At 31.7% G+C, this 27,500-nt stretch overlaps 2 protein-coding genes across 2 annotated transcripts in view; one reads left to right on the plus strand and one right to left on the minus strand.

The window, feature by feature from the left end:
* The window catches only part of LOC143072400 (dual oxidase 2-like), a 76,477-nt gene extending 65,255 nt beyond the window's left edge, over positions 1 to 11,222 (plus strand). The window contains exons 22-31 of the mRNA XM_076247313.1: positions 519 to 712; positions 959 to 1,189; positions 2,939 to 3,032; positions 3,922 to 3,971; positions 4,444 to 4,725; positions 5,210 to 5,442; positions 6,095 to 6,253; positions 8,130 to 8,285; positions 8,658 to 8,786; positions 9,149 to 11,222. Coding sequence (XP_076103428.1) covers positions 519 to 712; positions 959 to 1,189; positions 2,939 to 3,032; positions 3,922 to 3,971; positions 4,444 to 4,725; positions 5,210 to 5,442; positions 6,095 to 6,253; positions 8,130 to 8,285; positions 8,658 to 8,786; positions 9,149 to 9,274 — 1,654 coding nt within the window. The 3' untranslated portion in view covers positions 9,275 to 11,222. The remainder of the gene's footprint in view (positions 1 to 518; positions 713 to 958; positions 1,190 to 2,938; positions 3,033 to 3,921; positions 3,972 to 4,443; positions 4,726 to 5,209; positions 5,443 to 6,094; positions 6,254 to 8,129; positions 8,286 to 8,657; positions 8,787 to 9,148) is intronic.
* A 1,560-nt stretch (positions 11,223 to 12,782) lies between these two features.
* Positions 12,783 to 27,405, minus strand: LOC143072402 (atrial natriuretic peptide receptor 1-like). The gene is made up of 9 exons (XM_076247314.1): positions 27,246 to 27,405; positions 26,611 to 26,760; positions 25,341 to 25,539; positions 23,816 to 23,956; positions 19,486 to 19,678; positions 17,601 to 17,790; positions 17,085 to 17,168; positions 13,098 to 13,189; positions 12,783 to 12,908 (listed from the first exon to the last, which is right to left on the minus strand). Exons 3-9 carry the CDS (start codon positions 25,445 to 25,447, stop codon positions 12,813 to 12,815), a joined length of 903 nt encoding a protein of 300 aa, XP_076103429.1. The 5' UTR covers positions 25,448 to 25,539; positions 26,611 to 26,760; positions 27,246 to 27,405; the 3' UTR covers positions 12,783 to 12,812.
* Between the last annotated feature and the right edge of the window lie 95 nt (positions 27,406 to 27,500).

A 27,500-nucleotide genomic window follows, 5' to 3' on the forward strand; every position in this document is an offset into this window, starting at 1 on the left:
ATAGTTGAAAATTTATCATCATGTGACTTCACCAAATATCTACTTGAATAAGACGTGGATAGTTATCTCAGCTAATCCACTAATTTTTAGCTAAGAAGATTTTCCATGAATTTGATGGATTACTCTTTTAATCATATTTTGATTTGGAAACATTTGATTTGATGTTATTTTTTTTTTTGCCGTACCACTTAATTAAATGTATACGGTCTCTTGTGGACAGTTGTCTCATTGACAATCATACCACATCTTCTTTTTTATAAGTAACAGTATACTACCGATTTTACCGAATATAATATCTTAATATTTGAATTATTAATTTGAAAAGAGACGCAATATGTATTTTAAGGAAAAAATCCTTCCTAGAGATTGCGTAGTACTATTCAGTAGATAACTTTTTGTAGATTTATTATACGCTTAACTGCTAGATATTCAAGCAAAAAGAACACATGGTACGGTACGTCAATCAAACTACGATTGAGGATTAACTTGATTAAAACTTGGGTTCAATTTCATTTCAGAACTTTAGATAGGAAAGCAGACAACAGGAAAACTAAAGTGCTTGTTACTACAAAACAGAAAGAATTTCCACAAACAAAACTGAGACAGAAATGGTTTGAGTTTATAAGTTATGTGGAAAACTACAGATTACAAATATTCTGGGTGACATTATACTCTTTAGTTACAGTTGGAATATTCGTAGAGAGAGCATATTGTAAGTGTTTATATCGTGTTTTTTCTTGTACATCTTATTTGTAAAAGGTTAAATTTATATTGTCAAAGGACAAAACTACAAGATAATGTGTTTTAAAAAGATAGCATTATATTAGCGTCAACACACTTGTAATTAACATTTTATAACATGTAATTGTTTTCGTAACTGCACAGAAATTACTCAGCACGGATGATAATTACAGTTTAATTGCTCTTATTTCGTATAAACAGTTTCTGTTTCCAATAGATTATTCCGTGGACAGAGAGCATGGTGGACTACGACGAATTGCTGGATATGGTGTAACAATAACACGAGGTGCTGCCAGTGTTATGATGTGGGCATATTCTTGTTTGCTGGTAACAATGAGCAGAAATACTATCACATTTATGAGAGAGACTTTTCTACATAGGTTTATCCCTTTTGACTCTGCAATTGCTATGCATAAGTTCATTGCAGCATTAGCTCTTGTTTTCACTGGTACGTGTATATAGCTTTTTAGTTTTAATTTGAGATAAATATAGCTTATGCCTTAAACCAACAAAAACACTAACAACACCAAAATATTAATGATTAAAGTACCACAAATGTGCTGGTTCATCTGCCGGTAAATTGTTAAAAGTCAAAGAAGAATAATTGACACAAAGAACATTCCTTCAGTACGACAAAGGTTGAAATGTGTCTACGTTACTGTAAAATTTCTGATGATCACATGTATAAATGTAGCAATAACATAAACGTTACCGATTTTATTACACCACACGCATTTCGATCCATACCATGCAACTCCCGCTGTCAAAATTTTAATTATACAACTATACACTATTCTGAGCTTTTATTTAAGAATTGAATGCTTCTTTCTGTAACTTCATCGGGGTGTAAAAGCGTTGAACGAAGTACATTTTCTAAAAATGTGCGCACGGTCAACGTTTTTACAACCATATGAAGTTACAAAAAGAAGCATTCATTACTTATAATTACATTTTGTTAGCTAGGATCATGAAAACACGAATTTTATAATTTTTTTATTTTATTTACCTGTGCACTTTTTTGTGGGACCTCGTGTTATCATGGTCCGAGACCACAATTATTTCGTGGTGAACATAAATGAAAATGAAAAAAAAATCCCACCTGCGCTTTCTCAATGAAATGTTTACAGTGTGTTGTACTACTTTTGGGACAAATTATATCAAAATTATAAAAAATTTCATCGGCTCTAACTCAAAATATGGACAATTTTATGTTTAGGGCGTCTTGAAATCTTCTGACAGCTTCCGAAGTGCTAATTTTCAACCTTTTTCACCTAGACCAAATCACTTCTTTCCTTAAGAATTCTGGACCCAAATTTGTTTACAGTGTAATTTCACCCCCTACTTGCAATTTGAGGCATTAAACATGGAGAAATAAATCTGGAAGGGGTATAAAAGTTAATGGCAAGTAACCCACTGTCAACACTAGGGACTATATTCGTGGACAAAGAAAATCAAGGGACGACAATTGTGGTTTCGAACCTCATGAATGATATGTTTTATTGAGTAATGCAATTGCTTAAGCAATAAAACGTGATGTGCAGTTGGTCAATCAGAATAACTTAGTATAATGAAACATACTTCTGGTGTAATTATATAAGAATAGGGATATATGGTAGGAAAACTTATGAGGCAACTATTCCTTAGAGACAAAGAGAAGAGAAAGTTTGTGCAGCCCATTTTCATGTATTTGTCTTTGCATGATATTCAACAAACGAATGTTTTATGCATCGTGATTCGGAAAATCCGAATTCATCCTTATGACTACATGGAAAATTGCACTTCATTTTTTTTTATATCTCTGTACGAATTAATGAGTAAATGCGACTTAGTCATATTAAAAAAAGACATATAAAATTCGTCAGCACCTTAGTTTTAATCAGTATCTTTCACCTGTGAACAGATTGCATAACTATTTATGCTGATCATGTTCTTTGGGCAATGATGCACCCAGTTTATTTTATAGATACATCACCAACATTTAAAGATCACAAAATAATTTTGTTATGTTGGTGTATTCAGTCTTAACCTGAATTCATAATGAGGTATGATTTTTCACTAACATGTATTAGTTTCATCAATTGCAGGACTCAGCCAATTGAACGCTCCACATTTATATATCCTACCCTGATTTCTCATAAATTGCGAAAATTGATTTGTGTTTCATTGATAATAAGGTTTAACTTCTTTTTAATTTTAGTTGTACATTGTGTTGGACATGGAATAAATTTGTATCATATCAGTACACAACCATCATCTGATGCTAACTGTTATTTTAGGGAATATTTCAGGGCGTAAGTATGTCAGAGGCATAAAGGCCTGGTTTTGGCCTCAGAAAATAAAATGTTTGCTTTTTCAAATAGGCACATAATGTTGAGAAATACATAGGGTGAAGAAATATAAATGAAAATATTAAGATTTTTATGTGATGACGTCACAATTACGTCATACTATGTACTATTTTCACAAAAACGATGAAAAATACAGAATTTATGCAGTTTCCTATCTTTATTTACGTTGTGGAAACATCGTGCGCAGCCAAGAAACAACAACATAATTTAACAGAAGCTTTATTATAACTATTGACAAAATATCACAAAATATAAAGTTGTTTCTTGGGTGCACTCATACTTTTTCAATCTAAAATATGCTAGAAATTGGATGGAAAATAAGAAAAATCACGAAATTTAAAAAAAATTATTCAAATTAAGTCATGATTTGTTGCCATGGTAACTTGTTAAATGTCCAAAATTGTTTTGTTATTCTGAGAACCTTGTAACTTAGTAAGTTTTCGGTACTTTAAAAATATGTATGATAACTTTTAAATTTGCAGTAATTTTTGGGCCAAATAAGGACCTTATTGCCACTACTCCATCGTAATAGGAATATGACACAGCATGAAATATACAAATTATCTACAGCAAAACATCAGAACAGTTCAATTTACTGGATTTGTCATATTTTTCAGGCATAATGTTTAAATTAATTTAGACGTCAACGTCAATGAAAATTTAATAATGAAAAATATGATATTAAAAAACGAGCTCAAAGGAAAATTCTAAAATACTTATATTCTCTAAAAAAAATATATCTTTTTTTGAAATTTATTAAATTTTGTCATTGGAATCTATTAGATATTTTTCATATTCGATTTAACTATAAATCACATTTCTTTACTTGTAGAACAGACGTGCTTGCATCTTTCCACTACTGGGCATTTCAGACAATAACAGGTACGTTCAGTATATATTTTAGTTTTTTACTTCTTAAACATAAACGAAAGAAATTGTTTATATTACAAGCATTTACTCAATTGCTTGTTTTAATGTCCCGCCTAACGCTGAACATCTGTTCGTTCATGACGCTGTTGTTACATCATTATAAAACTAAGTACACATGTCAATTATTGACCATTGTAATGTGAACTTTAAAAAAACATATAACGAATCAAGTTTACAACACAAATTCCGTGTTAACTGAATATGGAAATTGGTTGTTGAGAGCGGGACATGGAATGATATGGTCAAATATTTTTAGAGGAGATGATGACAATTTGTAGAAACTTAATTTGATAGCATGCACTGTAATGTGATTACTGTACTTGCATAATAATGAATGGTGGTTAGTTTCTTTTTAATTTGTGCATATTGATAGCTTTATTTTAAATCCACTGTTACTGATATTGTTAATTATCTGTTTCTTTAGGAATGACTGGAATTATTCTGACTTTGATTGTTATAGTGATGTATGTGTTCGCCATGCCATTTGTCAGACGTAACCTGTTCAGAGCGTTTTGGATTACTCATAGTTTTTATATCTTACTATACATTTTCCTTATAATGCATGGTCTTGGAAGACTGGTGCAGAGTCCACTTACTCATTATTATCTCTTAGGACCATTAATACTGTTTGTTTTGGACAAACTATTCAGTTTATCACGGAATCAGATACTGATTGAAGTAAAACAGGCAGAACTTCTACCCTCTGGTGAGTGTAGTCTGACATTATTTCAAGATTAAAATTCTCAATTTCTTGGTCATGTAACTGCATACATTTTATGAATATAAAGGAAAATTTCAAACTTTGTTCATGCATTTGATTCGAGCAAATGTCTGATCGCGAGAACTTTAGTCTATACCATTATTCTACACTTTGTCTGTAACTTTTCAATGAATGAAACTATATAAATGTGCTTAAACTTACGACATGTACGTTGCAACTATTCGTGTAAAGATGACACTAAACAGTACAGGATGATCTGTTTCTGTGGTTCTCAAATGCTTTACATTCTTTTTTTTTCAATCTGAGAATAATTTTCAAAATATTAAGGACTTTACGATCGAATTTTCCTCGTAGTTCAGTATTTTTGTGACTTTACTTTTTGAGTATCCTCGTTAATGCACAAAGCGCTACTTTAGATCACCGTGCATTATGATATTTTAATATAAGAAACATACTTTGATATTTGTAGAGGTGACGGCTTTGAAATTCAGAAGACCGTTGAATTTTGAGTACAAATCTGGACAGTGGGTACGAATAGCTTGTATAAAGTTAGGAGATTCGGAATATCATCCATTTACTCTTACATCTGCTCCTCATGAGGACTTCTTGAGTCTACATATCAGAGCGGTAGGACCGTGGACAACGAATCTCAGAAGAGTGTACGATGCAAATAATATAGAAGAGGGAGACAAATATCCACCTGTAAATATTAAATTAAACAAATAAATATCTGTAACATTACTAGCAAGAAAGATACTTGAATCTGCAACGATAATACTAATTGATTACATTGCCATCTAACATAAATATTTCTTATTTTTGTGCACAACCGTTGTGACGGAAAACAGGACAAAATATAGTTATCTAAAGCAAATTTGTTGTCATAATACAGATTGTCCACGTTTGTAAATATGAATTTGTGATATGCGTTGGTAATAATTCAAATAAATTTTTAACCCAAATTTCAAGCTCCTGTTTAACGCATGTCCATTTGTTTTCTGATTTGTATTGTTTTATATTTTGTCCAGCGAATACCTCATCTGCTGATTTTCACATTTTTTATTTGATAAAAAAAAATGCTTTAAATACGAATCATGGTGCAATTAAATTAATAGTTAGAAATTCGACCATCTTTTTCGATGATATTAATACTTTAATATAATAGATATGAGCAGACTTTTAAGTGGTGTTAACAATGGTAATTTCTTATCCATCGTTGATGATGTTAGTGTTATCTTTGACAAATTAATCTCCTTTTTTGTTTTTGGATGCTGACCCTTTCACACCCATCCTTAATCCATTGAAATTTATTGGTATTTATATATATTAACATTATTGGAATTTTATTTTTCAGTTATATGTTGATGGTCCATTCGGCGAAGGTCATCAAGATTGGTATAAATATCCCGTTGCTGTATTAGTTGGTGGTGGCATTGGCGTCACACCTTTTGCATCAATTCTTAAAGACATTGTTTACAGATCTAAATCTCCTGTAAAATTTCCATGTCAAAAGGTAACCTTTAAAAATCATTAATGGATAATATCCTGCTTTAAAATGATTACAAACGCTATCGATTTCTACTGTTAGAATACAAAATTCTGTGCAATTTATCTTGTTTTTGTACCTGCGTATTTGTTGTTGACTTCTACATCAAAGCACGCATTCAATTAAGGTAGTTAAAAGTTTAATTTTCTGTAATATATGAACAAGTGGATACGAACAAATTAAGCTTTGCTACATCGATACAGATTTCGATTGCAAAGCTACAGGGAATAAACACAAGTCTTATTGAAAAGAAGTTATAGAAGGTGTGGCAATAAATAAACTCATCATAGATATCAGGATCAAATTTTGTATTTACACCAGTCGCGCGTTTCGTCTACAAAAGACTCATCAGTGACGCTCGAATCAGAAAAAGTTAAAACTGACAAATAAGTACAAAGTTGAATCAAGTAATAGAAAATCAATTGCTAGTTATTATAATGTTAAGGAAATTATTGAACCTATGCATGCATTCATTCAAAACGATGTTATCTGTGCATGTTTATTTTCAAATTATCGTTCTCAATTTTAGCTGCTGATTAATTGGGCATTAGATCAGGAAAAAATAGAATATGATTTTGTTTGTTTCATTATTACATTATTAAAAATCAGATAATGCAATAGTAATGCGTTTTTAGCAGCCAATTTGGTTCAATTTTTTCCATAATAAGCAAATATACTTCGGTGATGAATTAGTCACCTGCAAGTGCATAAAATGACCTCATTGAATCTGTATTCATATGACCTGCAATTCAACCCATTATCTAGAGCTTTGTTGCGCATGTTTAAGTTGTTGTCTGCCTTCTAAAGGAAAATAATGTTAATATTAAAAGAAAAACACAGCTGAACCATTTCATTTACTGATTCGATGCATTCTTATACAGGTTATTCACGTATTATTTAATCTATAACATGAAATCAAACCGACCTGGAAAAATAAAATCGCACGGGGTCGCTATCTATCTATATCGGGTTATGTTTATATCGTGTTATGTTAAGATTGGAAGTCTTCGGATGTCATCTTGATAGTTACTTATATGGCGTCCTGTTGAAATATCTGATATATTTAATGGAGTACATGCATTGTTTACTGTTTATTTCAGACTGATTGTAATTTAGATATATGTTTTAGTATGTTTTAGTGTGTTTTAAATCAAATATGAGAATTTGAGTCAAATCAATCAACATAAATTTGATAGCTAATGCCTCTTTTACACTCGATGTTTACCGATCGTTATCTGTTGACAAACAATCCTTACTATTGTTAAAAAATAAATCATTAATTGTTTTCTTTCAGAATCTATTTATACATTTGTCTTTTAACGTTTATTAACTTTTAAGATCACAAGATACAAAAAAGCTGTCTGCAAATAAGAGTAAGGAAAGACTTACTCGTTGAGGTATATAGAACATATTCCGCTGTATTATTAAATCTATATCCCATTAATGTAGAACATTTGTCAGAATCACAACATTGACATATTTCATCTGCTAAATTTGGTTTTACAGATAAGAATTTATAACATTTAGTAACATCGGCATAATGAAGACATGTTTTATAAATATAATATTACCAAAGGTACGGAAAGTAGGGTCCAATGGAATGAAACAGAAAATAGTAACATGTGTTACTGATTCAATCTTTCAATGGTGTTAAAACCCCACATTGGGCCCTTATCATTAACCCTTGTCCCTCTCCAAAAAAAAAAGCAAAAATTGTTGATACTGAATTATTCTAACGGAAATAAATAAATTCAGGTCCAAGGTGAATTAAATTTTATTGTAATTTTTGATTAGAATTGTTAGTTGTTATAATTTTATGCCATATTTTATTTCGTTACATTAGGTCTATTTCATTTGGGTAACCCGATCTCAAAAGCAATTTGAATGGTTGACAGACGTGATTCGTGAAGTTGAAACAAACGATACAAATAACCTGGTGGCTACACACATATTTATCACTCAGTTTCAGCAAAAATTTGATTTGAGAACCACTATGCTGGTATGTATGATAATCTATTGTAATAGTTTGCAGTATGGAAAAAAAGCGTGAAAGAAATAAGCATATTACAAGCATTTTTCATCTCCTTCCATCAAAATTGAACGACTACCCTGTTGAAAGGCTTCCACACTTTTAATTATATATTGCTTTCTTTGATTTCTATTTTTTCACAGGGTTTTGATGTAAAAATTCTTTCTAAAATTATTCCGATATATTATTATTTGCATTGCATGTAGTAGCTGTACTTATAGTTTAAAGATACCAGTTACAAAATGTAGCTAACTCAGTCTAGTCAACATATTTCCATCTATTTGTGTTAATTTACGATAAGGATATTATTTTTATCTAGTATTCTCGTTTTCCTGTTTTTAGTACATATGTGAGCGTCATTTCCAAAAGATCGCAGGTAAAAGTTTGTTTACTGGATTGGCGGCAAAGACACATTTTGGACGACCAAATTTTCAAGACTTCCTGCAGTCACTAAAATATGAACATCCAAATGTAAGTGAATTAAACAACATGCACCTATTTTATTTTGTAAGGATTTTTTTCCGAAATGTCGAAGAGACATTATGCATATCATTCGATACCAAAGATGCTTAATGTAAATTCATATCTCAATTCAATTGACAATTCGAATCGAAATTCATAATTTTGTAGCATTATTAAATGTATGTTCACAACGTAAAGTGCGATATACGTATTTAGCTTAAATTAGTATAAACTTATAATTTACATGTAGTAACGTAAAGAAACAAAAACGTTATGAAAACAGATTAGAATAACGTGTTTTAATTTGAATAGCTTACATATTTATATCTGTTTACTAGAAAAATATAATTCTTGTGGATATTTTATTATAGGTTAAGCAAGTAGGAGTTTTCAGCTGTGGTCCTCCACCAATGACGTTACAAGTAGAGAAAGCTAAAACTGCAGTTAACAAGCTACAAGGATTTCCCACGTATTCACATCATTTTGAGAACTTTTGATACATCAAAAAGAAATATCAATGTGTGGTATGTCTTCATGCAAACATTTTGTTACTGCAATAAATATGCCGGTCCCATATCATAACATGTATGCATATTCCTTTATTGTTCTCAAATACACTTAAGATTTGTACTAACTGCAAGTATTTAATAGTAGAACTAAATTATACAACAAAACATATTTGAATGCATGCACTCAACTGGTGTTCAGTCTTTGTTGGTATGGCTTAAAAATTTTAAAATTATACTACATCAAATGTTGTTGTGTTTAATTGTTTTATTGTAGACATCTTGTCATTTATATTGCAAAAGGCCAAATTTGGGAGACTACCCATAAATAAAATCTCTGTCCGATTTTTCAATTATTCGGAGTGAATATACGAAAAAAACTGATCCTTTATAAATGGACTGTTCTTCGAAAACACGTCACGATATAAAAGAAACTGTATATTGTATACACGTGCAGCGTATCTCTTATTATATTTATCTTGAAGTTTATATATAAAATGTCGCAATTGCATTCATTAAACATCTATCTTTCTATATGGTTAAAACTTAGAATTTATATTCTTAAAATCAAACTTGAAAACAATTTCGTCGTGTTTATAAGAATATTGGCATATATATCAGTAGTCAATATAGTACATGATCATAAAAAAGTCTTTACATCATGTTGATTTTCCGATATTCTTAACAGTTCAATAAGGCTTACAATACGCAAATGAATCCAAAAAAATACCTGTAATGCCACTGTGAAATCAGAAAAGTTGAAGAGCCTTTTTGCTTTTGAAATCAGATAAAATGGAGAAAAAAGAATGGTATTAAAATTCTTTTTATCAACCCCGGAATGAAATTTACTCGATATTTTGAGGTAAACCAAATATTAAAAGAGTCGTTTTAATGGCTGATAATATGTCTATATACATAGCAGATAAAATCGTCATTTATATATTTAACAAAATGAGGGAAAAGAAAGTAGAAAGAAGAAAAACACGTTACTTAATGTATCCAAGGGCGAATAAATAATTCCAAACTGGTAACCAAACCATCTAAATATACAACTTAATGCATAAGATAGCTATCAATCTAAAAAGATAGGAATCAATTATGTGTGTGTTTAAAATATTAATACAAATAATAATAAATAATACAAATCGTGTAACAGAAGAAAAGGTTTATTTTCTCACTTTATTCACCGACTTTAGTGCGTGTCTACAGAGTTAATAAGATATCAAAATGTTATCAAAAGTTAGTAATTTACTTAAATACATTTATTTTTATATACAAAAAACACAAAAATCAGCTATGTACTGTTGATTCATTAATGTTCGTTGGATACCAATTTTCGTGGATTTCGTGGGTAGAGGCGAACTACGAATTTAAATTTTCAACGAATTACAAATGTTCTGAAGGAATGAATGCAGACTTTGTCAAATCCATGAAATTGAATATCGACGAATATTCAAGTGTTCCTAAAACCACAAAAATTGGTATCCACGAAAATAAATGAATCTACAGTAGATAATAAAATATTAGCATCATTGATCTAACATTTCCATCCTCGAAGGGACTTATCAGGATATGTAACTCACAGGATATGTAACTCAGCAATGTTACCACGGGGTAGTGTGTTATAACAATATTGTTGTGCATAAACTACGTACTTCCTTTACGCATTTAGCTTTGATATCATTGTCTTTATAAAGGGCTTTTCAAGATCTTTTCTGTATCCCGTGAAGGATGAAAACGTTAGAACAACGATTATAAAATTTGATTATCTACTAATATATTTGTTGTGGATTTTTTTATGGATAAACGAAGCTATATACAACTTGATTTAACCTGTAATTAATATATAAATATATGTATATAAAAACATCATTATTTTTATTTTAGTTTATTATATTCATGAATGTACTTTTTATAAATAAACGCATTATTAACTGTATTCATTGGTAAATTAGCTATTGTAACCATGTTTGGTAAGTCACTTTACAGTATCCACGGTAAGCCTGTATGAATAGAATTAGAAATATGTTTTAACTCATCGAATAAACCAAGCCATATACTTTCACTTTACTTTACGCTATATAGATGATGTTCCTTCACTAAATCATTCATAATGTTGTGACTATGTTGAACGCCTCTTTCCAATCGAACTAGAGATGAAGGATACAACAGATACAGTTAATTCTGTCTCATATCTTGACTTACATTTAGAAATTGCCAATCAGGGTCGGTTAAAACTGTACCAAGTCAGGAATATGACAGCTGGTATCCATTCGTTTCGTGTGTTTGAGCTTTTTATTTTGCCATTTGATTAGGGACTTTCCGTTTTAAATTTTCCTCGGAGTTCAGTATTTTTGTGATTTACTTTTTGAGAACAACACTTTACGAAAAAAGAGATGATTTCAGCTTCTCGATTTCGAACTTTCCATTTCTATGTAGCAATATTCCAGCAGCGCCTGCATACAGAGTATATATCTCCCAATTTATACGATATTCCCCCATCACTCGTTGGTGGCGCACGAATGGAAAATGTTATTGAACTTTAAACCTGATGCTTTTTGTTATCTATTTATCATGTTTTTCTTTGTCTAATATGTTCTATTAATTTGTATTGTAGTCCTGTAATATTATGTTGTCATTTCAATGTTATATTTAACTTTGCCATTAAAGTGCGAGGTTTGGCATGCCACAAAACCAGGTTCAATCCACCACTTTTATTCCCCTTTAAAAGTGTCCTGTACCAAGTCTTGAAGATGGCCATTGTTATATTATTGTTCGTTTCTGTGTGTGTTGCATTTTAACGTTGAGTCGTTTGTGTTTTCTCTTATTTTTGAGAAATTGAGATAAGACGTGGCACGGTACTTGTCTATCCCAAATTCATGGTTTTCATGTTATATTTGTTATTCTCGTGGTGTTTGGTCTGATGCTTGGTCCGTTTCTGTGTGTGTTACGTTTCGGTGTTGAACAGCGGTATACTACTGTTGCCTTTATTTAAAAAGCCAAAATCCTAAACGAAGTTTTAAAAACCTAAAATTCCAAAAAGGAGTCTCAAATACGACTTTGGCTTTTTTGAATGAATTTTAAACAATGAATCCACACAAAATGTCGTTTCAGTTATATTGGATGTCAACAAAAACATGCTAAAAACTGGGTTGTTGATCCATGCACCCTCGGGATTAAAACTTCCACCAGCAGTTGTTTCAATTTAAGTCAATAGTTAACTGTGAAATAATGGTGGTGCATGTTGTTAATCATTTCACCTATCTATAATAAGGTCGACCGTTTATATTGTTGGCGTATTTTATCAGTTAACCCAGAGAAATCTATTTTAAATCATGAATGCACATGAGATATTGATCCAGTTGATAATTTGAAAACAAAATATTGGTCCATTCTACTGTCATATATTTATAAACAAACAACAAATAATAGTAATGAGATAATGGATAATTAATTACATAGTCCTGACATGCTCTATTAGAATTAAAGAAGAGTGTGGGTCATTCTCAATTTTATTGCTTTCCTGAATCTATCTTTTTTCCGCTTGGTCACTTGATTCTAAACAACCGTCATTTCTTTGATCCTTTTTTCCTTGGACCCAATAGGTTCTTTGCAATCCTTTTCCCTGAAAAAAGCAGATTGCAGGTACAAATGATTTTGGATTTCACCCTTTTTGTTCAAATAGAAAAACAATTTTTAAATAACTTTACATTTTACATCTTATTTTCTAATTCTATACACAATTTCTTTGAAAATAATGAAGTTATCAATAAACAAAGGTTATAATTAAAATTTCTACAAGCATATATTATACCTTTATTAGAAGCTCCCCGCGGAAGGTCAAGTCATATCGATTTGTTGGGTTTAATATTTCGTATGTTTGATGACTAATGTGTATTCTTGAATCTAAAATATACAATAAAATAAAATTATTTTGCACCGAATTTTGGTTTAGCTACATCGATGTGCATACTTACCATGTCATTTAGAGTCCAAATAACTATATGTAAAAAAGCCAATTGAATGAGATGGTAAAGTAAACTAGAAGCTCTAAAGAGCCTGTGTCGCTCACCTTGGTCTATGCGAACATTAAACAAAGAAAGCAGATGGATTCATGACTAAATTGTGTTTTGGTGATGGTGATGTGTTTGTACATCTTACTTTACTAAACAGTCTTGCTGCTTACAATTATCTCCATCAATAATAAACTTGGCCCAGTATTTTCAGTGGAAAATGTTAATAAAAATTTACAAATTTTATGAAAATTGTTAAAAATTGACTATAAAGGACAATAACTCCTTAGAGGGTCAATTGACCATTTCGGTCATATTGACTTATTTGTAAATCTTACTTTGCTGAACATTATTGCTGTTTACAGTTTATCTCTATCTATAATAATATTCAAGATAATAACCAAAAACAGTAAAATTTCTTTAAAATTACCGATTCATGGGCAGCAACCCAACAACAAGTTGTCCGATTCATCTGAAAATTTCAGGGCAGATAGATTTTGACCTGATAAACAATTCAACCCCCATGTCAGATTTGCTCTAAATGCTTTGGTTTTTGAGTTATAAGCCAAAAACTGTATTTTACCCCTATGTTCTATTTTTAGCCGTGGGGGCCATCTTGATTGGATAGCTGGGTCACCGGACACATTTTTTCAATAAGATACCCCAAAGATGATTGTGGCAAAGTTTGGATTGATTTGGCCCAGTAGTTTCAGAGGAGAAGATTTTTGTAAATGATAACCAAGATTTACGAAAAATGGTTAAAAATTGACTATAAAGGCAAAAACTCCTAAAGGGGTCAACTGACCATTTCGGTCACTTGACTTATTTGTAAATCTTACTTTGCTGAACATTATTGCTGTTTACAGTTTATCTCTATCTATAATAATATTCAAGATAATAACCAAAAACAGCAAAATTTCCTTAAAATTACCGATTCAGGGGCAGCAACCCAACAACGGGTTGTCCGATTCATCTGAAAATTTCAGGGCAGATAGATCTTGACCTGATAAACAATTTTACCCCATGTCAGATTTGCTCTAAATGCTTTGTTTTTGAGTTATAAGCCAAAAACTGCATTTTACCCCTATGTTCTATTTTTAGCCGTGGGGGGCATCTTGGTTGGTTGGCCGGGTCACCGGACACATTTTCTAAACTAGATACCCCAATGATGTTTGTGACCAAGTTTGGTTTAATTTGGCCCAGTAGTTTCAGAGGAGCAGATTTTTGTAAAAGTTAACGACGACGGACGACGACCGACGACGGACGACGGACGCAAACTGATGGTAAAAGCTCACTTGGCCCTGTGGGCCAGGTGAGCTAAAAAGGGACGAAAGATACCAAAAGGGAAGGTCAAACTCAAAAATCGAAATTAAACTAACAACGCAATGGCTAAAAATGAAAAAGACAAACAGACAAACAATAGTACAAATGACACAACATAGAAAACTAAAGAATAAGCAACACGAACTCCACCAAAAACTAGGGGTGATCTCATGTGCTCCGGAAAGGTAAGCAGATCCTGCTCCACATGCGGTACCTGTCGTGTTGCTTATGTGATAACAAATCCGGTAAATAGTCTAATTCGGTAGGTCATATTCATGAAAGGGAAGGGGATTGTAGTTACGACATAAGGAACATATCCGATATCATTTGTGAAACGGTTATTCCAAACGATCAACCAACTCGTGATGGCGTCCGTAAATTAGCCCGATTAATAATCTCCAGCATTATCTATATCAATTATCATTAAAAACAAATGAAAATTTTCTCACTAAAGTTTAGTCTTTTATCTTGACTTCGTTTGAATTTCAACAATTGAAAATAAACAGTCAATGCAGAATACATTTGATTGAGTATTCAAATGCAAGACGATTCCCATAAAACAACCCCAATAGTCCAATCCTTTCAACAATCCGGAATTGATATAAAAATCTCGATATATCTATACTTAGCGCTGACTCAGGAATATACATAATAATGGCTGTTACAATATCATGACTTCCATCGTAAATCCACATGTATTGGAACCTATTTGCAAACCCTTTGCCGGTCTTATTGTTTAATTAAATATTGCAATTAAAAAAAAGAAAAATAACTTGTATTCCTATTCGGATGCATAATAAAAAGAAATAATGCACAAGAGCTCGAAGAAATTAACAAAATACAAATAAATTAATTAATTCCGCGAAAGTTTTTGCGCATTTAAGTAATTTAAAACATGACGTCATACAAATGAAAACGCTTGAGTTGAAACTTTTCTGTTACTTGAGCCATCCAAATACGTATAATAGTGTATTTAAATTGATTTTTGAGGTAGATTTTGATTAGTTTTCTATTTTATTGCATTATTTGCATATTTACTGATTTCAGCAAGTCAACATGGCTGCTCCTTAGTTACGAAATGTCAACTTTGGAATTGACAGTAGCTTACGAGAAAAACATGTAAATTAAAAATGGCAAATGTTAGGTTGGAGAATTAAAAGAATAATATAGTTTTTTTCGAGCGGTTATTCACGAAATTATCCATGCAGGCTATATATTTATTAGAATGCATGAGCTTTATCTAACGGGGAGGTAAAAAGAACAACCACACACACAGCATACCCACTCTCGCTTCAGTTTTTTAATGATCGTATTTGTTCTATTTGAATCGAAATAATTCATGGAAGCCATAGATTGTTGGAAATTTACACATGGCCTGGGTGTTTCTTAATTAAACTGCAATTAGAATAAAATAAGTATTGCAGAATCATTCATTGTCGAAATGCGCATTTTGTGCATAAGAATTGGTACCGTTCTAATTCTAACTGTATCGAAATATTTGCCTTTAAGAAAACAAGATCAACCCGCCGAAGAACTTAAGTAAGACCCCGTTCACACTAGAACATTTTTATCGATTTAAACTAGACCGGTTCACTTTAGATCGGTTTAAGGGCTAATGTGAACGCATTGAATCGATCTTCAATCGGTCTAAACTAAAACACCAAAAGAGGTAGTTTAGTTTGAATCGATCTAAAGTAAACCGATCTTACTTTAGATGTGAACGCAGAGATCGGTTTAAACTAGTACGATTGAATCGAAAATAACGTATGCGCATGTATAGCGGCAAAACTATCACATAGGTTCGTTGTTTAACCCATAGTTCTCTGTTAAAAGACCTTTAAAACAAACTGTAAACATGTTGTCTTCGCCATAGCATTGATTTGCAAAATCTGTGTCTTCTTTTCTTATGTTGATTTTTTTTACTTTGCAGGAACCGCAGTATTTTCGGCGTCGTGTTGTAACTTCGTTTCTACAGTTATTTTTTTCAAAATTAAAGAAAACTGCAATAACACCAGTATCAAAATTTTAAATTGTGATTCAAGAGAAACAATAACTTTATCCAATTTTTTTTTCCTAGTGTGTGTATCAGTGTATCAGCACATGCATTTGATAAATCAGTTCTATTTATAACATTTATACACAGTGTTTACAGTTTTACGGGCAAAAAGGTTAGATCGATTGCGTTTTTAATTGAAGTGTGAACGCAGTGGTTCATATTAGACCGATAGAGATCGATATGATTAAAGATAATGTGAACGCTAACTGGTTTTATTTAGATCGATTCAAATTAGATCGATAAAAAAAATGCTAGTGTGAACAGGGTCTAAGTGAATGAAAATCTAGTAAGTTTTATTTGTTGTGTCGGTCTTCAATTAATGATTCCCTTCTTGAATAACCACTTTCAGTTTTAGATTTTAACTATGTAGATTTTGTAAGTCTGTTTTGGTGAAAGAAATGTACTTTACCTTTTCCGTGTGATTCCATTCTTGATGCTGTGTTTACTGTGTCTCCAAATAAACAATATCTTGGCATTGTTCTCCCTACTACACCTGTTTGAAGCAAAAAAGGCTTTGATATCAAAATCATTGTTTACGGTATCACACAATCATAAGACTCAGAAGATGTGCATTAGCGTCAACAACCGAACTAATCGAATAAAAAAAGAAACAGGGAATAAGACAGTTCTGAAAACCTTTGCAATAAAACGAAAGATGAATAAAAAAAATAGCAAACTGTTTCGTCGATGAAATACAACAGGAGAACCACCAGTAATAGATTTCTTAAGTTGTATTTAGCAAATTCTGGAATTTTGGAGCCTTTATTATCTTCAACTTTGTAATTTGTTTGCCCATTCTAATCTTTTGAATTCGAGCGTCATTGAGGAGTCTTTTAAAATTGAAAAAAATGATCAATTCTGGTATCTATGATGAGGGATTTTTTTCAATACAAAATCACGATTAAAATATATATTGAAGATTTACCTGCAGCGCAAGATCCAGAATGTAGTCCAATCCTTAACTTTAATGTGTACTCTGGATTAAAACTAACTTCAAATTTATCTGCAAATTGCAGTAAGTCTAAAGACATATCGGTTATTTCTCTGGCATGATTTAGACCATTTTCTATAGGTAGCCCACTAACAACCATGTAAGCATCGCCAATAGTTTCAACCTGAAAAGATTTCGTGATAAAAGGTTCACAATGTTACAGAAGTTTACAGTAAACAACAGTAACTGTACGCTCAACAACATGGCTAATCTAAGAATTGCTTATACATATATAAACGCATAAAAAGTGTACAAAACAACACCAATATTAAAAATTATTACTTTTAATTATTGAATATAAATAGTTATAAACATTGCAGATAACGTATATCTTTCATCAATACGATTATGATGATTCAAAGTGAATCATATCAATCTATTCCGATTTAAATGTAACTTCAACTAACTGTTAGACAATTAAAAACCGAACAGAGATCGTGTCCATGTCATTCTAAAATTTAAAAAGGTGACATAAGTAAAGTTTTTACAAAAGAGACTGTAAAGATATGCTACTAAAACGACGCGGATTTTCTTTAACGAAATCGACTACCCATGCAGGTAGTGCACGGTTGGTATTAAAAGAATGTTAATGTGCTATATTAACTAGTACCATACTAAATTTACACAGGTAAAGAAAAGGACAACCATCCTAATTTCTGTTTTTGGCTTATTTTCCCGATTATGACAGCATTTACACCTACCATTGTGACGTCAAGAAACAATTTTTTGGTAGATGAAACAGTTTATTTTAAATCAGTGAATCATATTCTAATCAAAGAGGGATGAAAAATACCAAAAGGACAGCCAAACTCTTAGATCGAAAATAAACTGATAACGCCATGGCTAAAAAAGAAAAAGACAAACGGACAAATATTAGTACGCCATACACAACATCGAAAACTAAAGACTTAGCAAAACGAAGTCTACCAAAAAATGGAAGTGATCACAGGTGCACCGGAGGGTAAGCAGATCCAGCTCAAAATGTGTCATCCGTGTTGTTGCTCGTGTTATTACAAAACCCGGTAAATGGTCCTATTCGGTAGGTCACATTCGTGAAAAGTGAACAGGATTGAAGTTACGACATAGGGAACATATCCGATATCATCTGTGAATAGGTTATTCCATAAAGGTCAACCAACTTGTGATGACGTCCGTAAAATTTACGAATGAATGATTTCAACTTCAGCATTTGGTACTCTTGGTTTCTTACCTTCATTGTGAGCAACAACACTCTATCAAGGGAATCGTGATCGAAAATACAAGCCCGGGTTATCGTATCAATTGGGAGATACGATACATACTCCGTATGCATGCGCTGCTTGAATTTTGCTACATAGTATTTCACAATTTTGAAGCTGTAATCATCTCTTTTGTCGAAAAGTTTTGTTTTCGACCGACTCTCATTGTCAATTTCTAAATGTAAGTCAAGATGTGAGGCAGACTTGACTGTATCTTTTGTATCCTTTATCAAGTTTATATCTAGTTCGATTTAGATGCGTTCAACATAGTCACAAAAAGGGGCCATGTTAGGTAATTACAGCCCTTTCTGTTTTAGTTATTTCAACAGAGGCAGCGTAGAAAGGTTAAGCTGGCTATAAAACCAGGTTTAATTCACCATTTTCTACATAGGAAGATGCCTATACGAAGTCAGGAATATGACAGCTGTTTGTTTGATGTCTGTGAGCTTTTGATTTTGCCATTTGATTTGGAACTTTCAATTTTGAATTTTCCAAGAAGTTCAGTATTTTTGTGAATTTACTTTTTGTTATTTTCAATAAATGAATTATGTAAGCTGCAATGAAAAAAAAGAACTTCATACCTTATACACATCGTAATGCGAAATTGTAGAATCAAATCCAGAGTACAATTCGTTTAATAAGTCTACCACTTGGATTGGAGTACTGAGCGATGATAATTTTGTAAATCCAACTATGTCTGAGAAACAAATAGTGACTGAGTCAAATATTTCTGGTTGTACATTCATGCCCATCTTCAATTGTTCAGCTACAGGCCTGAAAAGATTAATATTTGGTGTAATGTATGTATTTCCTTTTAAACAATGTATCTTTTTTAATCATTTTCTATTTGCTTTGTTATCTTAAACCGAGAGCATGGCAATGCAAAATAACATACAACTTCACAAAGTGAATCACGTTTACCTCACCATTTTGCAAAATATTTCATACATAAGAATGATTATATGAATTGATGATGATGTCGATAAAGTGTTATGTAAAAACTTTGAATTTTTCGAAAAACTAAGGATTTTTTTGTCCCAAGAATAGATTACCTTAGCTGTATTTGGCACTACTTTTTGAAATTTTTGATCCTCTATGCTCTTCAACTTTTATATTGTTTGGCTTTATAACTATTTTGATATGAGCGTCACTGATGAGTCTTATGAAGACGAAACGCGCGTCTGGCGTACTAAATTATAATCCTGGTACTTTTGATAACTATGTATCCTTGATTTATGATTCTGGTCTGAAATAACAATTTTGATTGAGTATTCGTAATACTAAAAAAACACGAATGTACTGTCATGCAGTATAAACCATTGGTTTATATAAGACTTGCAGAAAACGAATGTCACTAGTTACGTACACTTGTCAAACACATACTTGCTTCAATGAAGAATATTGCTTTAGAACTTACAGAAAATAAAAAGGACAAATAAAAAAGTTGAAGAACATTAAAGAAAAATTTCCAATGAAATCCCTTTATTAAATTTGAAAAAAACCGAAAGTGCAAATCTGATGAAACCATATTGATTCCGAACAGATATACGTACGGATATATAATCCGATAATTGTTTTCCATGAATTTCTATTCATCAAATTTTGAATTACTCGAAACACCAAGGTTCTTCTATCGCAAAAGCATAGATGGAGTACGCCGCATTTAGCACAACTATTTGGATTTTATACAGGCAATACTCTTTTACTTTGTGCACAATTTTAGTCTTCTAGTCTACCAGTCGGGTCTGATGTAGACTAAAAATATTTGCCAACTTTTGAAAGTGCCTATGGGGTTTTTAATGCGCGACAACAATTTCACAGGTCACAATTCTTTGCAACATGTTTTGCGCGTGCTTTTTTGTGGTCTAAAAAAGTGTCATATTTGTAAGATGAACTTGAAAGTCCTTTTCTTAAGTCTTTTTGCATGATTCTAGTTATTATATCAGTAGAAAAGATGAACATAAAGCTAGAAGACCAGGATTTATATTTTTACGCTAAACCAGCATTTTTACTCTAAAAGCTAGTTTAGAGTTAAAAGAATAAGCATTGAATATTTTCAGTAAGTGCTGCATACAAAAGGTATCAAAATTAAAAAAAAAACAGTGATCCTTTTTATGAGAACCCTTTTTTTTTTCTTTTTTTCTCGCTTTTCTTTGCAGTTATAGAAATATCGCAAGATCTTCATCATATTTTTTGAATCCCATTATTTCGCATTTTTTGACGATAAGTTAGCAGTTTTAAATAAAATACGTATAATGTGCAAACACTGCAAGAAGGTATAGTTAAGGATCAAACAACACAAAAAAGATAGTATCTCAAAAACAGAATTGAAAGAGATCTTATAAGAGCTCTCATGCAAATAAACTCATCAAAGATACCAGGACTAAATTTTATATATACGCAAGATGCGTTTCGTCTACAAAAGACTCATCAGTGAAGCTCAAATCCAAAAAAGTTAAAAATGCCAAATATAGTACGAAGTTGAAGAGCATTGAGATCCAAAATTCCTAAAAGTGTTGCCAAATACAGCTAAGGTAATCTATGCCTGAGGTAGAAAAGCCTTAGTATTTTAAAAAAAATCTAAATTTTGTAAACAGTTAATTTATAAATATAACAATATCAATGATAATTCATGTCAGCACAAAAAGTGCTGATTAATACTGATCTTATCAGGAAAAAAAATTATCAATGTCAGATAAATATGTCATAAAGCAACCATGTTTTTATTTTTGTACAAAAATAATCGACCGAAAAAGCTCTAGTTTATTCATGACAGTATTCATAAATAAATTAAGCTATGCCCAGCAAAGCATATGCGTTCTGAAAAATGCCTGCGAAACTGTCCTTATGATGTAGAGCTTTTAAAATAAAATTGAGAATGGAAATGGTGAATGTGTCAAAGATTCAACAACCCGACCAAAGCCACCAATAGGTCTTCAACACAGCGAATAAATCCCGCATCCTGAGGCATGGTCCCTTAACAAAAATGTGACTAGTTGAGTGATAAAGGACCTCATACTTAACGATAAAACATATAAATGAAATAAAATTACAAATGATACAAAACTAACAAAGATCGGAGGCTCCTAACTTGGGACAGACGTAAAATGCTGCGGGGTCTAACATGTTTTGTGATATCTCAACCGTCCTCTTATACCTCTAGCCAGTGTAGAAAAAAAACCACAACAATACGTACAATAAAACTCGATTTAAAAGAACTCCGAGTCCTATGTCAGAATCGATAACGAAAGAAACAAAGCAAAATGACAATGATACATAAAAGAACAAAGGATTACTAGCCGTTATTGAGATGCCAGCTCCAGACCTCAATTAAATTAATTGGAAGATAATGGCTTCAGCATAAGAATGATAAAAGCGAGACAACTACTGGAAACTTTAAATAGATTTCGACAAAATTGCAAACTATAGAGAATACCTCTTCAATCCTGTGTAAATCTAAATAGATGATACAGGGGTGGTTTGCTCTAGTGCAGGAAGTAGAAATTAAGAAGAACAATGCATTCACTGAAGTGTCTGTATTGTGAAGTTACACTATTGTTTCAGAAAAGGGTGAATGGTGGTACCTATTTGAATATTAAACCCGCTGCAATTGTTTGCACCTGTCTTAAGTCGGGAATCTGATGTTCAGTAGTTGTCATTTGTTGATGTGGTTCATAAGTGTTTCGTTTTCTCGTTTTTTATATAGATTATACCGTTTGTTTTCTCGTTTGAATGGTTTTACACTAATCATTTATGGGACACTTTATAGCTTGCTGTTTGGTGCGAACCTAGGCTACGTGTTGAAGACCAAACTGTGACTTTAATGGTTAACTTATATGGAGAGTTGTCTCATTGGCACTTATACCCCATCTTCTTATATTTATTTATTTTTTTTTTGGTAGAATCTGTTTCGCTAATGATTTTATAGTAGTGATTGCAGTGTTCCGAATTCATACGGCTAGAAATTACAATAGACACTAACACTAATGTAATTAACGTGTATTTTTTTTTAACTAATTAACGTGTATTTATCAAACTCATTATGATTTGAGAAACAATTAAAGAGCATTATGACTTTTTTCTCACATATTCCTCTAAATTCGTAATAAAGATATTCTATAACATAATAAAATGGAGAATGGAAATGGGGAATGTGTCAAAGAGACAACAACCCGACAATAGAGCTGACAACAGCCGAAGGGCACCAATGGGTCTCCAATGCACAAGAAACTAAAATTAAAAATCATACAAAACTAACAAAGGCCAAAATTATTCTTCATGTCGAGTATGTTTATTTAAATCGGTTGTTAAAGACAACTTTAAACTTAGATAAATTACAAAATTGATGATTTAAGTTTCACTATTGTCATCTTCTCAACCTTTAATAATCACATATTATCTCCCACATCCTATGCTGCTCACGTATGTCAGTTTAAAAGATTTACCAAAGCTTGTACACTTTAAAATATATACAAGAGTTAATGACAACGGACTGTATTGTGAATATTCAAAATCTACATATTTCATGACTCAACTAATAGTTACAGTGAAGTGACATTGTAACATTTTTTTAATCCGTCATGTCTTCCACTATGTCCTTTTTTGTTGGTTTTGAATGTACCTAAATGCACATTTACAGTGAAGTACAAATGTATTTACTGTGGTAACACCCCTGGTCCATTTTGATCATACACTGTTTACAGTTTATACAGTTCTTAAAGTTTTAATTTTCACCTTGAAGTGTATATGTTTCATACCTGGACTTTTCCTTAGATATTTTACGTGAACATTTCACTTCTATATTATATTTGCTGACAATGTTTGTACTTCATGCTTATATGATATTTTTTAATTTTATGTTTTTCAAATAACATCAAATTGATAAATTAAGATAAGGATCAATGTACGTACGACGGTAGCATTTGATATAATAATCTATCCGTTTTCTTCTTCTCTTCGATCAAGGCTTCGGTTCTTACTTCAACTATTTCTTCTAAGTTGTTTGCGTATTTCTCCAAGATTTGTATCATATTATCAACAATATTCGTCTTTCTTGAATGATACATAAACAAAATTGTATGACACTACCTAAAGACTTAAAGAGAGACGAAATATAGCAGAGGGACTTTCAAACAAAAAAGTCGAAAAAAATGATACCGCCCACCACCAGTAGCGTTTTTACCTGATGATATATGGATTTTGATATTTAGTCAAATCTTGACCAGAAATTATCATAATATTAAAATTCCGACACGGATAAAAACATAAACAATGTCAAAATGTTTAGGCTTTGAATGAATCTTTATTTGGGTAAGTTGATGCAAGCATACAATCTGTATTGTACTCCGCATAGCATCTGAGTCGCAAATGACAACCTAAAATGTGCTACGAACTCCGGGTAAAATCATTACTAAAATATCATATGATTTTCTGTTTTTCGATATGTTTTTTATTCGTAATAGGCAAGATGAAAAAAAGTTAACATAAAGTTTCGACGTCACGTTTTGTCCATTAAGTTAAGAATTAAAATGGTGAATATATTGAAAACATTTTCCAGATTGATTTATTGATTGTTGGTGTTTTAACGCCACTTTTAAGCGCCACATTTGAGCTATTTTGAGGCGTCAGTTTTTATTTATGAGTGGAGGCAGCTACCGATGATAGGAAAACTGACAATCCTAGTTAATTAAGATTGGATTCGGGTGCACCCGCACGAGCGGTGTTCGAACTGACAACCTCGGTGTTGACTGGCTAGTGATTACAGTAGTAAAACTACCTAGACCACTTTTCCCCTCTTTTCCAGATTGAATTCCATACAAAAGAGACCACAGATACAGAATGTTCTGCTTCAGATCTTGACTTGCATTTTAGACTTACAGTCATGGTCATTATAGAACTTAAATTTACGACCCAAAGCAACTGTGCAGTTTTAGAACATATACAGTATAACATCTCGAAGCTGATACTCTATAACAGGATTTTTTTCTTTCATGTAACTTCCTTGGGGTTTATAAATACATTGAAACTATTGAATCAAGGTTTCCTAATACGCCTATCGATGGACAATAAGATAAATACCACTATTTGAACAGTAACTTATAACATTTCCTGAACTTTAAGTATGACCACATGATTTGATAGTGTTTGTGTTGATCAGTCTTTTCTTTCTGTGTAATGTTTTGTGAATTGGTCTTTAAATGTTAGTTTTTACTATGGTGTTGTCCTTCTCTTTTGTCATTTTATGGCTTCAGATTGACATTTTTATTCGTCAGAAAATGGGAACATTATATTTTGTTTCTTTTTAGGCATACTTTAACAAACGAGTCGGTGAATTATCGATATTATAAATTGCATGCAATGTATATTCATTCTCAAAACTAAAAAGCATCTGAATGACTAAACTAGATAAATAAAAAAAAAATGTTTAGGTAAATACCTTCCACCTTGAAGCTGTGAAACTCTCTGTTTAATGGCCACCGCAGTTGGTCGATAGATCGGGTTTTCATTCCAACAGTTTTCCATTAGAGGTTTTACTTTCTGCATTTCTGGAATTTTGTCGAAGTGTTGATCCTCATATCCATCTAAATCTGGTCGAAAAGGGGGATTTGATGAAGCAAGAATTTTCTGAATCACATCTTAAAGATAAATGAATTATATTATGTTTCTAGAAAGAGATTTATTTTTATATAAAAGAAGCACACTGAAGTGCAAAAATCTTATTTCAATACATATGTTTTTATTTTGAATTGGTTTAAATTCTCATCTATAATGCTTGTATGGGCAGCAGCCCCTTTCGTTCAGTCTAGAACCACACCGGCATAATGACACACAACTTGTTATTTGTTCATTGCACTTATGAGTTTTAATGTGCCTTTGGTATTTTTCGGCTCTATTTTATAACAGTATAGTGAATATAAATCAATTGGTAAAAACTTATTTGATTGAATTCTTTCACTAAACATATCAGACGACCAGAAGTGAGGTTCAATAGAGATTATATATACGATTTGAACTTAAGACTTCATTTCAAATGTCTAAATTGCAGATTTATAAGAGACAGTTCTGGTTTGATTTATTTTTTTAACGTTCATTCTCTAAATTGTTTTAATTAACTTCTGTCTCTCCTACAAAACATTTTTTTTATAAAAGTTCGTTTGCAATATAACATGCAGTATTGTATAGGTCAAATCCATCCTGATATAAAATTCAAGAAATCATTGTAAGTTGAGGAATATATATCCCTTATGCAAAACTCGGTTTTGGCTATACTTCATGTACCAGCTCTTAACGTTTGTATTCGGTTTTGGGTTTCAAATAGTTTGGCACCGATTATCACTGTTAATATTTCAAATCTTGTGCTGTGAAATTGGTACCGTTAATTTTATCACTATATTAGTAATTGTAGAACTAAAAATAATACTAGTATATGTGTTCTTTCATGTACTTGTAAAAGTTTGTAACCCAAAATTTTCAAGATCTGTTTTTTTTTCTACTCTCAATGTAAGTAGAACCTCTTTGAAATGTTTGATCAGTCATGATCCATATAAGAAAAATAAGGATACACTAAAATTTGTTCGGATTTTCAAGAATCATGAAATATTTAGTCCAGGGTTGTTTCATTGTTGAAGCAAATGTATAATGTATTAATCAAAGAATAGTTTCTCCAATAGCTGTAAAAATGGAATCTAAAAAAATGCAGTTCTGACCTTGTGGTGAAATAAGATCTGTATTGTATGGTTCTGTTCTGAAAATAATTTCATATAGAATAATTCCAAAACTGTAGATGTCTCCTTTTTGTGAACCATAACGTGGTTTGTCTTCCGTTGTAACATGTTCAGGGGCTGTCCAAAACTGATCTTAAATTAGAGAACGAGAAGAAACCTTTAACCAAACACAATTTACTATCGATGCGAAGATTCTTCATTTACTAGACACAAATATTAATAAGATAACATCGATTTTTGAATTATTTTGTCAATTAAACAATGAATTCATATTTTGCAATTAATCTTACAATGTTAGGTAATAAATTGTCTGTTATAAGAATGTGAAGGGTACTTTTCTACATATGGTTCATAAAATTAGACGATAAATCGTGATTGTAAAGGCATTGGAAATCATAATTCCTTATTTGATATGAATATAATATTTAAATGTATATGTCCAACAAAAACTTAAATAGTATTTGAGGTTAGATCAAATGATTGGTTCTTTTTAAAACATTTGCGCTGAGTGTCTGTAGAGTTTAATGAAATATGAAAATCACAGAAAGTGCCTGTACTACAATTGAGACAGTACAACACCAACGAAGTTGACAATCGTATTAAATCGTCATACATACTGCTGAAACGCTGATATTCTGATGGGTTAGTGTTCCTATAACAATAATTTAAATTAACCAATCCAAAGTCTGTGACCTTTAACACCCAGCGGTTATCAATAACACAGTTACTACTCTTTAGATTTCCAAGAAACTTGAGTAATGAATTGTGAATGAAGTTCATTCCCTGACAAAAAAAAAACACAAAATAACAATATAATGCGTAACGCAATTAATAAGTTATACACAAATTTTAAAGACAAAGAAAAAATTTGT

The sequence above is a fragment of the Mytilus galloprovincialis genome, chromosome 4 (genome assembly GCF_965363235.1).
Source record: "Mytilus galloprovincialis chromosome 4, xbMytGall1.hap1.1, whole genome shotgun sequence".
Classification (NCBI taxonomy): domain Eukaryota; kingdom Metazoa; phylum Mollusca; class Bivalvia; order Mytilida; family Mytilidae; genus Mytilus; species Mytilus galloprovincialis.

Excerpts from the sequence above, each read along its gene's own strand:
- LOC143072402 (XM_076247314.1), bottom strand. The coding sequence starts at position 25,447 with ATGCAGAAAGTAAAACCTCTAATGGAAAACTGTTGGAATGAAAACCCG. Across the intron at positions 17,169-17,600 it reads TTCTGGATCTTGCGCTGCAG|GTGTAGTAGGGAGAACAATG; the intron begins GTAAATCTTCAA and ends TGCTTCAAACAG. Across the intron at positions 12,909-13,097 it reads GCGGGGAGCTTCTAATAAAG|GGAAAAGGATTGCAAAGAAC; the intron begins GTATAATATATG and ends TGCTTTTTTCAG.